General features: G+C 33.9%; 2 protein-coding genes across 6 annotated transcripts in view; one reads left to right on the forward strand and one right to left on the reverse strand.

Annotated features, from left to right (window-relative positions):
- The window catches only part of LIN54 (lin-54 DREAM MuvB core complex component), a 76397-nt gene extending 73376 nt beyond the window's left edge, over positions 1–3021 (forward strand). For 2 of the 4 annotated variants that reach the window (XM_060012254.1, XM_060012255.1), the window contains exon 13: positions 26–3021. In XM_060012254.1, the coding sequence (XP_059868237.1) occupies positions 26–227 (202 nt within the window). In that variant the 3' untranslated portion in view covers positions 228–3021. The remainder of the gene's footprint in view (positions 1–25) is intronic. The other 2 variants (XM_060012257.1, XM_060012256.1) reach the window with 1 other exon arrangement.
- A 2581-nt stretch (positions 3022–5602) lies between these two features.
- The window catches only part of THAP9 (THAP domain containing 9), a 9785-nt gene continuing 3132 nt past the window's right edge, over positions 5603–12255 (reverse strand). Inside the window, exons 2-3 of one of the 2 annotated variants that reach the window (XM_069540684.1) lie at positions 9901–10016; positions 5603–9716 (exon numbers count right to left, since the gene is read on the reverse strand). In XM_069540684.1, the coding sequence (XP_069396785.1) occupies positions 8036–9716; positions 9901–10016 (1797 nt within the window). In that variant the 3' untranslated portion in view covers positions 5603–8035. Of the gene's footprint in view, positions 10017–12255 lie in introns of both variants that reach the window. The other variant, XM_060012258.1, reaches the window with a different exon arrangement.

Raw genomic sequence — 12255 nt, forward strand, 5'->3', positions numbered from 1 at the left:
CTCTCTTTCTTAAAAATCATTTCAGATTGCCATTTACGTTTGTCACTAAGGAAGTAGCTGAAGCCACGTGTAATTGCCTTCTTGCCCAGGCAGAGCAGGCAGACAAGAAGGGGAAATCAAAGGCAGCAGCTGAACGGATGATACTTGAGGAATTCGGGCGATGTTTGATGAGCGTCATCAACTCTGCAGGAAAAGCAAAAAGTGACCCTTGTGCCATGAATTGCTAACTCTTGCACAAAAGACTGATAAATCGAACTGTACAGAAAATTGAAGGTGCAGGGACACTTGATTTTCTGGAAGATAGTTTAACAATTATTGTACTGTTAATTCAGTCTTGTGAGACCTGAAATTATAATATTGAAAGAGGAGAAATTTTAAACGAGGAAATTACATTTTAAATCTTAGTTAAATCTGCTTATGCCCCTTCTAAATTGAATTTTTCTTTATTGTATTATATGGATTTTTAATTTGCTTGGGTTTCTTAAGAACTAGATGTTCTGTCCTTCTCATTCTATTGACAAAGAACATTTATAAATTACTATTATATAATTTATAATGTATGGCGTTGTATGACTTTGTTCCAGTAGAAAAAGCCAAAGAAGCACTGGTATTACCCGGTCATTCTTTGGTACTAGATCTAGAATATAAGCAGATATTATGTCTACATAAACGATGTCTTATGAAACATATTCAAATGACATTTTGTGTTTAGAAAAGCACTATCTTTTTAAGAAAAATCAACATTTTAGGGTGGATTCTGGAATATATCCTGTTGTCACTTTGGGAATTGTCAGAAGGGGAAGTACTCTGTAGGCACACTTTAAAAAAGTTATTTTGTTTTTTTAAAAAACATATAAAGTGTTAACGGACAGAAAATAATTCTCAAAGGGCAGACAATTTGTTTCTATAATAAGAAGTGACTAAGAAATGCTCTGGGATGTTTCCATTTTCTTTCAAGGAGGCGGTATGTATTTGAAATAATAAACTGTCAGTGATTAAGGGGTACTATTAAAATGAGCGGTGCATATGAATAGAAGTAAACATTGTGATTATGTAGTGATAAAATAGAACCTTACATAATTACCAGTTAACAAATTTGGCTTGGATGGAGAAATAAAGAATATTGAAGCTCTAAGAGATGAATTTAGAGAAGGAGTTTTCATCTATACAAACAGTTCTTTTTATAGACTTTTGAACTAAGATGTTTCAAACCAATCTATGACTCTTACTTGATTTACTGAAAGGGGCCTCCTAACAAAGCTTTCAAAATTGTAGTGGGATTTCTTTTTATAAGGGAAGCTTATTATGGCATTATTTTTAGCCAGTGATTTGGTTAGCTAAAGGAATGAGTGTTTTCATATAATTACTAAGATAACCTAAATCATTTTCAGTAATTCAGAATTCAAAAGCTTTATGAATTTAAGAGCCTGTTATAATAGGACTCTGGATTTTATGATGAGAAAAAACCATGTTGGAATTCAGGCATTTTGCTAGGTACCTTAATCCTCAGTAATTAGTAGTATATGATTATTACATTTCCTACAAGGAATCTATAGTTGTATGTATTAAGTGTGTATATATGTTCATATGAACATGCAAGATATAGGCAATAGAAATTAAGTAATCCAAAAAAGATTCCGTTATTCATTAAGCATCTTCCTTTTAAAATTTGGATTTATAAAATTATAGTGCAGTAACTTTAAATGTAGATAGTGCAAACATTCTTAGCACCTCAATCTAGTATGTTTAATTAAAATTTGTAAAAATGTAAACTAGTGTAAGAGGATAAAATAATATCTAATCAAGTTATTTTTCAAAAGATTACAGTACCTTTTTTGTCTAAACCTAAACTTTGTTCATTCTGTATATATTCTGTGTTTAATTCTAATTGCACCTTTGTGATGTGTATTTATATACAGTGTGCATAAAATGTTTGTGAAATTTGGATTACAGTTGTAGATTATGTATGATGGCATTGCTTGAGAATGTTTTGCTTGTAAAAATTTGAAGGTGCAATCAAATGCTACTAGTTTTTCTGATTTTCAGGAAGCTATCTAAAGTATTAAGACTTTTCCTTCCTGTGTAGTACTTACTAAACAACTTTTTGTATTTAGGCATTTGCATCAAATTGCTGAACAAGATTAATATCCACATTAATTCAACAATTTTAAAAGACTATTTGGGGAGGGTTGGGTATATAATTTTTTAGCTCTATTTACATCCCAAAGTAGAAAGATTAAATTTATATTTACTAGAGCTATTCAAAGAATACACTTTTCTATATTGTAAAAACAGGACAGCAAAGTAAATCATACAGAAAATAAACATTTATACTATTCTGTAAAAAAAGGGTTTGCATTTTTTCTTTAATAACACCACTTTTAACCATTTAAGATGCAAGAAACCTTTTAAAATATCTGCTATTAAGTAAATTTGACATTACTTCTGAAAGCACACAACTAAAAAATAAATCTATCATTTTGCCCAGTTATCATTAACTATAAATTGCTTTGAAATGAGAATATGTCTTGTCTTTTTTCCACTGTTTCTTTTAAGGGCAGAAACTCTTTTCTCTTAATGTTTGATGTTCTTATGATGAGCACCTTTCTTAATTTCCTTTTCTCTCAAGAACTAAAAGCAACCTGTAGGTCTTACCTCTGGACTATTATGGGAAACAGAAACTTAATGTTACAGGTAAAAAAAACAAGCGGAGCAGTGACCTTGGGGGAGAGACTACTGTTTTGGCTTCCCCATTCTTTGATATGGACAACTGACATTTTCTCAGTCTTATGTAAAATGTGAATAAAAATACCTTTAGAAAAGTTTTCTATTTTTATTATTTTATAACACAAATAGCTAAGAAAATGAATGCTTCTTATGTAAATGCAGCTTCAAACCAGGACCTCCAGCCCTGTGATCATACTGCATCCCTTATGTGTTTTATAAAGGAATTCTGGAGCAGCAGCCCAAAGGAGAGGGAAGCCAACCAGCTAGAAAGCCTTGACTATTGTAGTTATTTTTCATTATGTAAATAACTTAGGACTTTTTTTTCCTTGTTAGGGCTTCTTTAATGCACATTTTGTCCTTATCTATAGACCAAATGTGAGCTTTTTATAATCCAAGTGATTTTATAAGATGTTAAGATATAAAGGCTTTAATTAAAATTTTGTTTAAAAATTGTCTTATGAAAGCATTTAAGGCATTTTTAGTTTATTCAAAAGCCATAAGGGTATATGCAGGGTAATGTTTAAAGCCACAGACTTTAGTGTAACTCTGTAGTTTAGTATATTAGTAAATGAAATCTGGCAATATGTAAAAAAAAAAAAAAACCATCATGACTAGGTTGGGTTTATCCCAGAAATAAAAAGTTGACCCAACATTCAAAGAAATCCATGTAGTTCAGTGTGTCAGCATACAAAACAAAAACTACATGACCATCTCAAAAATTGCAGAAAACCACCTTTTGAATATACCAAGTACTACTAGATTATATGCTTTAAAAGGGTGAATACTGTGGTATGTAAATTATCTCTCAAAAAGTTTTTTTTCCAAAAAGGTGCAGAAAATCCTCTGACAAAATTCAACACCCATTTATGATTAAAAAAAAAAAAAAAAGCTCTTCAGCAAATTAGGAATAGAAGGGATCCTCAACCAAAAAAGCCTACAGCTAACATCATATGAATAGTGAAGACTGAATGCTTCCCCCTAAGATTGGGAACAAAACCCTCCTCTAAAACGTTGTGTCTGAGGTCACTGTACAATAAAATTTTTTTTAACAAAAATTATAGATTGGGAATGAATAAATATGACAGTATCTATTTGTGGATGGTGTGATGTGATTGCCTATATAGGAAAGTCAAAGGATCTTAATAAAAAGGTACCAGAACTAATAAGTGGGTTTAGCAACATTAGTATGCAAAAGTGTATTTCTATGTAGTAGCAATGAACACTTAGAAACTGAAATTCTAAAATTAGCATTTATAGTAGCACCACAAAACATGAAATGTACAAAAATATGTATAAGATCTGTATGTGAAATGTAGAAAAACATTGATTTAAAAAAATCAAAGACGACCTTCAAAAATATATACATATTATCGTATTCATGGATTGGAACATTAAATGTTATTAAGATATCATCTCTCCCCAAATTAATCTATAGATTCAACGTAACTCCAGTCAAAATCCCAGCAGGAATTTTTGTAAAAACAAGCTGATTATAAAATTTATATGGAAAGGTACTAGAATAGCCAAACATTTTTTTAAAAAGAACAAAGTTTGGGCTTCCCTGGTGGCGCAGTGGTTGAGAGTCCGCCTGCCGATGCAGGGAACACGGGTTCGTGCCCCGGTCCGGGAAGATCCCACATGCTGCAGAGCAGCTGGGCCCGTGAGCCATGGCCGCTGAGCCTGCGCGTCCGGAGCCTGTGCTCCGCAATGGGAGAGGCCACAACAGTGAGAGGCCTGGGTACCACAAAAAAAAAAAACAACAACAAAGTTTGAGGATTCCTACTTGACTTCAAGACTTATATAAGGCTAATCAAGATAATGTGGTATTGATGAAAGATCCATGGATCAAGGGAACAGAATAGAGAGCCCAGAAATAGATCCATATTTATGTGGTCAGTTTTTGACAAGGGATCAAAGGTAATTCACTGGAAAAGGATAGCCCTTTAACAAATGGTGCTGGGATACCATCAATATGTGAAAATATGAACTTATACCACACACCAAAATCAACTGAAAATAGATCATAACCTAAATGCAAAACCTAAAACTGCAAAATATCTACAAGAAAACAGGAAGAAAAATCTGTGTCCTTGGTTTAGACGAAACTAAGAAGTATGATCCCTAAAAGAAAAAAGAGTCAATAAATTAGACTTATCAAAATTAATGTCTGTTCTTCAAAACACTGAAAAAGTAAAAGCCACATTATAACCTTTAAAAATTGTGACCCACTATGTTGTACACCTTAAACTAATACTGTACATCAACTACACCTCAGTAAAAATAAAAAGCCACAGACTGGGAGAAGGTATTTGCAGGACTCATTTGATAATGCACTTGTATCCAGAATATATAACTAACATTCAATAAGAAAACAACCAACCTTCCTTAAAATATGGGGAAGAGACTTGAACAGACATTTCACCTAAGAAGACTGTGAATGGCACATAAGCCTATGAAAAGATGTTCAGCATCATTAGTTATTAGAAAAATGGAACTGAAAGCCACAGTGACGTATCACTGCACACCCATTAGAATGGCTAATTCAAAACAAAACCCTGACAATACCAAGAGCTAGGGAGGAAGCAGAAGAACTAGAACTTTTCATACATAACTGGTTGAAGTACTGCATGGTGGTACATCACTTTGCAAAAAAAACAGTTCAGGCAGTGTGTTATAAAGTAAAACATACACTTACCATGTGACCCACTGTATGGGTACAACACATTTTTTATTTACCCATTCATCAGTTGGACATTTTTTAGCTATTATAATGCTGCTATGAAATTTGTACATTTCTCTTGGGTGTATGCCCCTTGGTAGAACTGCTGGGTCACATGGCAATTCTACATTTAACTAACCTTTTGAAGAACTGCCAGGCTGTTTTCCAAAGTGTGCATTCCCACCAACATTGTATGAGGGTTCCAGTTTATCGACATTCTTGCCAACACTTGTTACCTGTCGTTTTTATTACAGCCATCCTAGTGGGTGTGATGTGACATGTCACTGTGGTTTTGTTTTGCATTTCCCAGACGGCTAATTTTATTGAGCACATACTCATGTATTACAGGCCATTTGTGTATCTCCTTTGAAGAATAACTATTCATATTTTTTACCCATTTAAAAATTAGGGTTATTTGTCCTTTATTATTGTTCTTTGTATACTCTAGATACAAGTCCTTTATCAGATATATGATTTGCAAAAATTTTCTGTGTGTTGTCTTTCACTTTCTTGATGGTGTCCTTTGAAGCACAAGTGTTTAATTTTGCTGCACTACAATTTATTTTGTTTTGCTTGTGCTTTTGGTGTCATATCTAAGAAACTATTGCCTAATCCAAGTCTCCAAGATATACTCTATTTTATTCTAAGAGTTTTACAGTTGTACCTCTTACATTTGGGTCTTTGTTCCATTTAGAGTTAACATCTTTGCATGTGCATATCCAGCACTATTTGTTGAAAGTAAGAAGAATAAATTTCTGAAAGGAATGTTTGTTTTCTCCGAAGGGGAAAAAAAAAAAAAAAGAACAAGGGTGCTGAGTAGAAATTGTAAACTAAATTACCCTAATCAAATATGAACAAATAATTTATTTAAAAAATTTCACTGTCAAGCATATCATACCAAGTAAATCTGACATCACACTTGTACCACTTCACTAGGGCAAGAGCAATTAACTGTGCTAATGGCAGTGATGGAAAGATTCTTGTCTTCAAAGTTTGTCCAATTTATCCAGCACTTAAACAGCGCAAAACACTATTTTAAGAAATTACAGAATATATAGGACGTGAGTGAAATGTAACAGCAAAGAACATAAGACGCTACAGATATGAACCTAATTTTAAGTAAAGATCAAGTACAAAACTTGGATTCATATAAGCAATAAGATAAAGGTGGTGATCTATAAACAGGCTTCCTTTAAATAAGATTTATCCCAGCGCATCTAAACTCATTCTATTGCAAACAAAACAAAACCCACAATATTTAGACTTCTCAGCAATAGCCCCTTATAAAATGTAGTACAGTACAACTCTGGTTACATTTCAGAATTGAAGCTGTTGTTTGAGGTAGAACCAGCAGAAATATATCAAAATACACTATTTAAGGGGAATTTCAACTAATAAAACTAAACTTTCACCTACTCATTAGTCTTTTACAACTTTAAGTTTTCATATTAACTGTACTTTGTGAACATTCACTCAATGACAATAAGAGTAGATATTTTACATACACAGGCGAAAAATGTGCTTGTTTCTTCTTTTTCCATTAAAATACTCCCATTTGTGAAACAAATGTTTTTCTATTTATCGTTTCAGATCTGGGTATTAGAGAATGGAGAATATCGTTCTTAGTATGTTTCCGTCTTCAGATTATTTAAGCTAAATTTCTGAAAAAACTCATTATGTAATTAAGACAAATTTTTTCACTCTCATTGACTCAACTGACCATCTTTTTCCAATTTATTAATCACATGCTATGAAATGCCATTATTCAACACTGAAAATATGTTTCATTATTTTCCTCTTCAGAAAGAGAAGTTGAAATAAGGGCTTCTTTTCATTCTCTGATGAGCACTGCGCTCCTCCAACAGGAGTCAAGTAAGTATCCACTCTATTTTATTACTTGAAAGTAGTATTTTGAAGTCCAGAGACAATGGACTGTGAAGATTACATCTCCTATGTATTCCCCAGACAACATTTCCCAGCTTGGTTGCAGCACAAGGAATCATCTCATGGCTCGTGTTTACCTTCTGCCTGATAAAGCATAATGATTTCTATTTTAGGGTACCCCAGCAAAAGGATTTTGATGGTGGTGGTGTTTGATGTTTAATTTAGCCTAATTTTCATGTGTAAGTAAAGATTATATTCAAGGTTTGGTAGGCATTCTATTTTTTTTCTTTTTTTTTAGTGTTAACATTCTTAAGAGCTGAAAACCAAAGCTCTTTTAGGGAATGTAGTCTTTATAAAAAGGGTCGATGTTTTGGTGACTCCTCGTCATTATTCTCCCTTGTTTTCGAAGTATGTCCAGTCAGATTACTCAGTCGTATAACAGTAAATTCAAAGACAGCACCTGTTGGCTAGTCTGTTCCTACTGACTGACTTACTGCTTTCTACATTTTGGGTAACTCTGAAATGCTTGCAAGCTCCACCAAAGTCCGAGCAGATTTGATAATACGCATGATAGAAATTCCTAAGTCGGAACCACAAACTTGTCCACTCTGCAGAATGGTCAATTTGAAAAATATAGTAAGTTGAATTTTAAAGTAAATGTTGACCAATTGTTTTTAATAAAAATTTTAATATATTTTAGGTCCTTCATTTGAACAGACAGCCGTCGTTCCTTAGCAAATGCCTGTATTTATTGGTATTAGCAAAACTTGAACATTTGTAATTCTGTAAAGATGACCAGTGTTTCCTTGACAAAGTTTTCGTTTCAGTTCTTTCTGAATGGTGTTTTAAAGGGTACTGAGTTACACCTTTAGCTCTGACCTTTAAGAAACAGATTATGATGTCCTTTAGTAACTTTACAAAGTGATTGATGGCACACACTTCTCCATCAAAGAGATGCTTATCTAAATCTACAAAAAGATAAATATGCCCGGAAAGCTCATGTAATATTTTTTGCTGAAGATAAAATTCCCTCTGTTTAGGAAGTAGTAGTTCATAAACTGCCATCCTTGAATGGGTTCTTACGACTCGCTCACAAATATCTATGACTCGGCACAAACTTTCTGAAGGGAAATGCAAGCCATTTTCCTTTTTAACACATAACAGTGATCCAATTTTAGAGGATTTGAGATCTGATGCATATAGTGCACTGATGCAGTCCTCACATGTTAAAAGAGCTGATAACTTATTTGCAATATAACTAGCACACCAGGTAAGATTTTGCCTATGATCTGACAGGTCTAGTAATGCCTCACTTAGCGAACAGTCAGACCAGTCTTGGCAAATATCCTCTTTGCGAAAAAGAGTCTTTATAACGCTGATACCATACTGACGCTGAACTGTCCAAAGGGCCAAGTCCGTCCTTCGAGCAACTGAAATGTCAAGGATGCTTACTTCACCTAGAAAAACCTCATCTTGTAATCTGTATCTGGTCTCCAAATTATGGTAAGCTTTCTGGAATGCCATGCAGGTAGGGTTAGAACTGGTTACCAATACCTGTCTAAGCATCTTTAGAAATAATTCCAGATGATCTTGACTGAATTTGTAAGTCAGAAGATATGGAAAAGGCATGACTTTTGGGGAAACGTAATTTTGGTAGAGCCATTTTAAGCTCTCAGCATTAAGCAAAAATCCCAGGAATCCCAGTTTTCGCTTACCTTTAATTATTTGATTATTGCTAATGTCAGATAACGTAACAAAAATAGTCTTGGCTTCAATTAACACATGGTTGATTTTATTAAAAGTTTCGGGTAATAGAGGTCCTTTAAGTCCCTTTCCATAATAGTTCCTACTATTAAAGATGTCAAACAGATTGTTAATTAAGCGTAAGAACTGGATGGTACCAATACAGTTTTGAAAAGGAGGCAGGCCTAATGACAGCAAACATTCTAACGCGCTGGCCACGCTCTCACTGAAGAGTTGGGCAGCACAATTCATTTTCAGTATGTGGTTCTTCAAATTTGCAAGTTTTCTTGGGATTCTCTCCATATTTGATAATTCCTGTTCCTCTAGTGCTGCTAACCCCACAAGGTGCTGCCAGTGTGCTGTGCCATTAATGAACTGAATGCTTTGAAAATTCTGAAATGCATTTCTTATTAATCTAAGCAAGTGGCAAGAATCAAAGAAGTATGCAATCTGTTGACTAGAAGATGAAGGATGCTGAAATGTACACTTCATGTTGTCTCCATCAAGATGTATCCCCAATGCTTTTGCCATCTGAACACTGTGAGCTGTAGCATCAGACGTGACAGCTAGAACTGTGATCCCTATGTCACTCAGTTTGCCAATCGTCAGACGAAGCAGCTGAGCTTGCAAATATCCAGACGCCCTGTTTACAAAAAAATAACCAAGAGGTGTCCTCCAGTGACCAGAAATACCCACTGCCATAAGCAAAATAGTTTCTGAGGCAAGTGGCGTTTCATCAGCATCAAGTTTGCCAAGACCAAAGTCCATAAACCCTAGCAAATGGTGACTGCTGGGGTCCCACTGAAGTTGTTGCTTGAGAGATATACCTTTTATTATCAGTGAACAATACTGATATAGCTGGTCTCCATTCTCTACTTTTCGTTGAAGAAAAGAAAAAACGTTGCTGCTGAAACCTGGACCGGGTTTGCATTTGGACAGCCATCTAGAAAATGTAAAAAATGAAAAACATAAAACACAAATGAAGAAATTAAAAAAGGGAAAATGCCTTAAATGGCATTTTCTACTAAAGTAGCCTCAAATCGCTGTTGAAATAAAGCCAAGTATAGTAGCCAAATTCTATCAACATTTCAAGCATATATTCATAGTTATGATAAAATAGATAATAGAGAAACTTAGAAACACAGAATAGCAACTGAAGATGCAAACATACCACATTTTTAACTTCTTACTCACTTCTTAATAAAAATCAATTACCCAGTTTGTTCTCATTGATGTGTTTGTAATTTAGATCATAAACCAGTCTTACCTGTACATTCACTGAGATGAGAAAACTGTTGAGGGGGAAGGAAACTGAGAACAGCTAGTACATCTACCCCATTTTATAGATGAGGAAACTGGGAGGAAGAGGGAGAGGTTAAGTTGCCTGGCCCATGTTGTGCTGCTAGTCATGCACAAATGTGAAAACCAGCTTTCCTGAGGCCCTTGTTCAGTGCTTTTTCTCACTGCTCTTCGAATTATGCCCTTTGGGGCAATAGAGTGTCTGCATCTGTTTGCTCCTATCCAAAGTACCTACACTATTATCTTTATCTTAGGAGTTCTTTCATAGTATTTCTTTGATCTTCCCAAACTGCTGATTATTCTTTTCTATTTCTGTTAGTGTCTGTCACTAACAGAATTCTTTTCACTCAGTTCTAATTTACACTTTCTAATTTGTTATAGATCAGGAAAGGAAGTAGCCAAGTTTAATAATTGTCTAAAATAAGACTAAATGGATTCTGAGGTAGACTGAAGTGTTCATCTTCACTGAAGTTTACTTTTATAACTCAAATGACTTTTTTTTTTAAGGTTGAATTTCTGATTTTGGGGCTATATTCTAGGCTGCCAAGGTTTCTTCCTGGACAGCCATCTCTATTTAATAGAAATTTTAATGTACTTCCAGAAGTATTTCAGGACAGGGCTTTCCAAATATTTTGCTGCAACCAAGAAGTTTCATGAACACAATCTACCCTTACTATATGCCAGGTACAAATATACGTGTGTATATAAATGTATATACAAAATTTAATGCCACTTATGACCCACTAAATTGATTTCAAGATGCACTAACAGATCTGAAAAACACAGTTACAGAATGCAAAAGACATACTCTGACTATTTAGGAGACAAAAGTATTAATCAGTTGTTTATATTTAAAAACAGGGCAAAATAATAAGACAATGAGAAAACAGAATAGTGGCTCTCCACCAGGGTGCTACAGCCCACTAGTACATTGAAAAGCCTTTTCAAGTGTGTCACCAAATTTTAATCAGTTGTTTAAAATTTATTCTTTTGCAGTAGGATTCTCGAACACTAAAGATGCTAAATGTGTTACATATGCAGTAAGTATCTAATGAAACTACTTAATGCTTCAAGGTAAAAGTTCTAGTTTAAATAGGTTAAAAAAGCTTATGTTCCGGTGAGCTTGCTTTTTAAATGAAAATTAAATGGTATCTTAATATCCACAACTACTAGAATGATGTTTCTCAGGCAGAAAAATATGTGGACTTGTTGATTTTTTCTTTTTAAGTTTTTAAAACTGAGAGTAGAAACACTCAAACCAAGTTTTTAGTGTTGTAGGGAAGTGACTGATTTCTCTCTCAAACCAACTTTTTTCCCCCACTCAAAATGAAAAAAAACTTTTTCTGATTGTATAAAATGACACATCCATTTTTTAAAATACTGAAAGAATATAGTAAAGTGCAAAAAAGTAAAAATCACTGTTAATACATGAACTTATTTACAAAACAAAAATAGACTCAAAGACATAGAAAACAAACGCATGGTTACCAAAGGGGTGGCACGGGGTGGGGGCCCGGAGGGATAAATTAGGAATTTGGGATTAGCAGATACACACCACTATATATAAAATAGAGAAACAACAAGGGCCTATTGTATAGCACAGGGAACTATATTCAATATCTTGTAATAACTGAAAATGGAAAAGAATCCCAAAAAGAATATATATATGTATATCTAAATCACCTTCCTGTACACCTGAAACAATATAGCATTGTAAATCAGCTACACTCCAATAAATAAATAAATAGATATTTTTTAAAAATCACTTAATATTTCAGGGACATTCTTCCAGATCTCTTTATGTATACATAACTAGATATAATTTTCAAAAATTATACTGAACCTATTTTTCTTTACTATAGTAATGTTATAGACATACTTTT

The sequence above is a fragment of the Delphinus delphis genome, chromosome 5 (genome assembly GCF_949987515.2).
Source record: "Delphinus delphis chromosome 5, mDelDel1.2, whole genome shotgun sequence".
NCBI classification, from domain to species: Eukaryota; Metazoa; Chordata; class Mammalia; order Artiodactyla; family Delphinidae; genus Delphinus; species Delphinus delphis.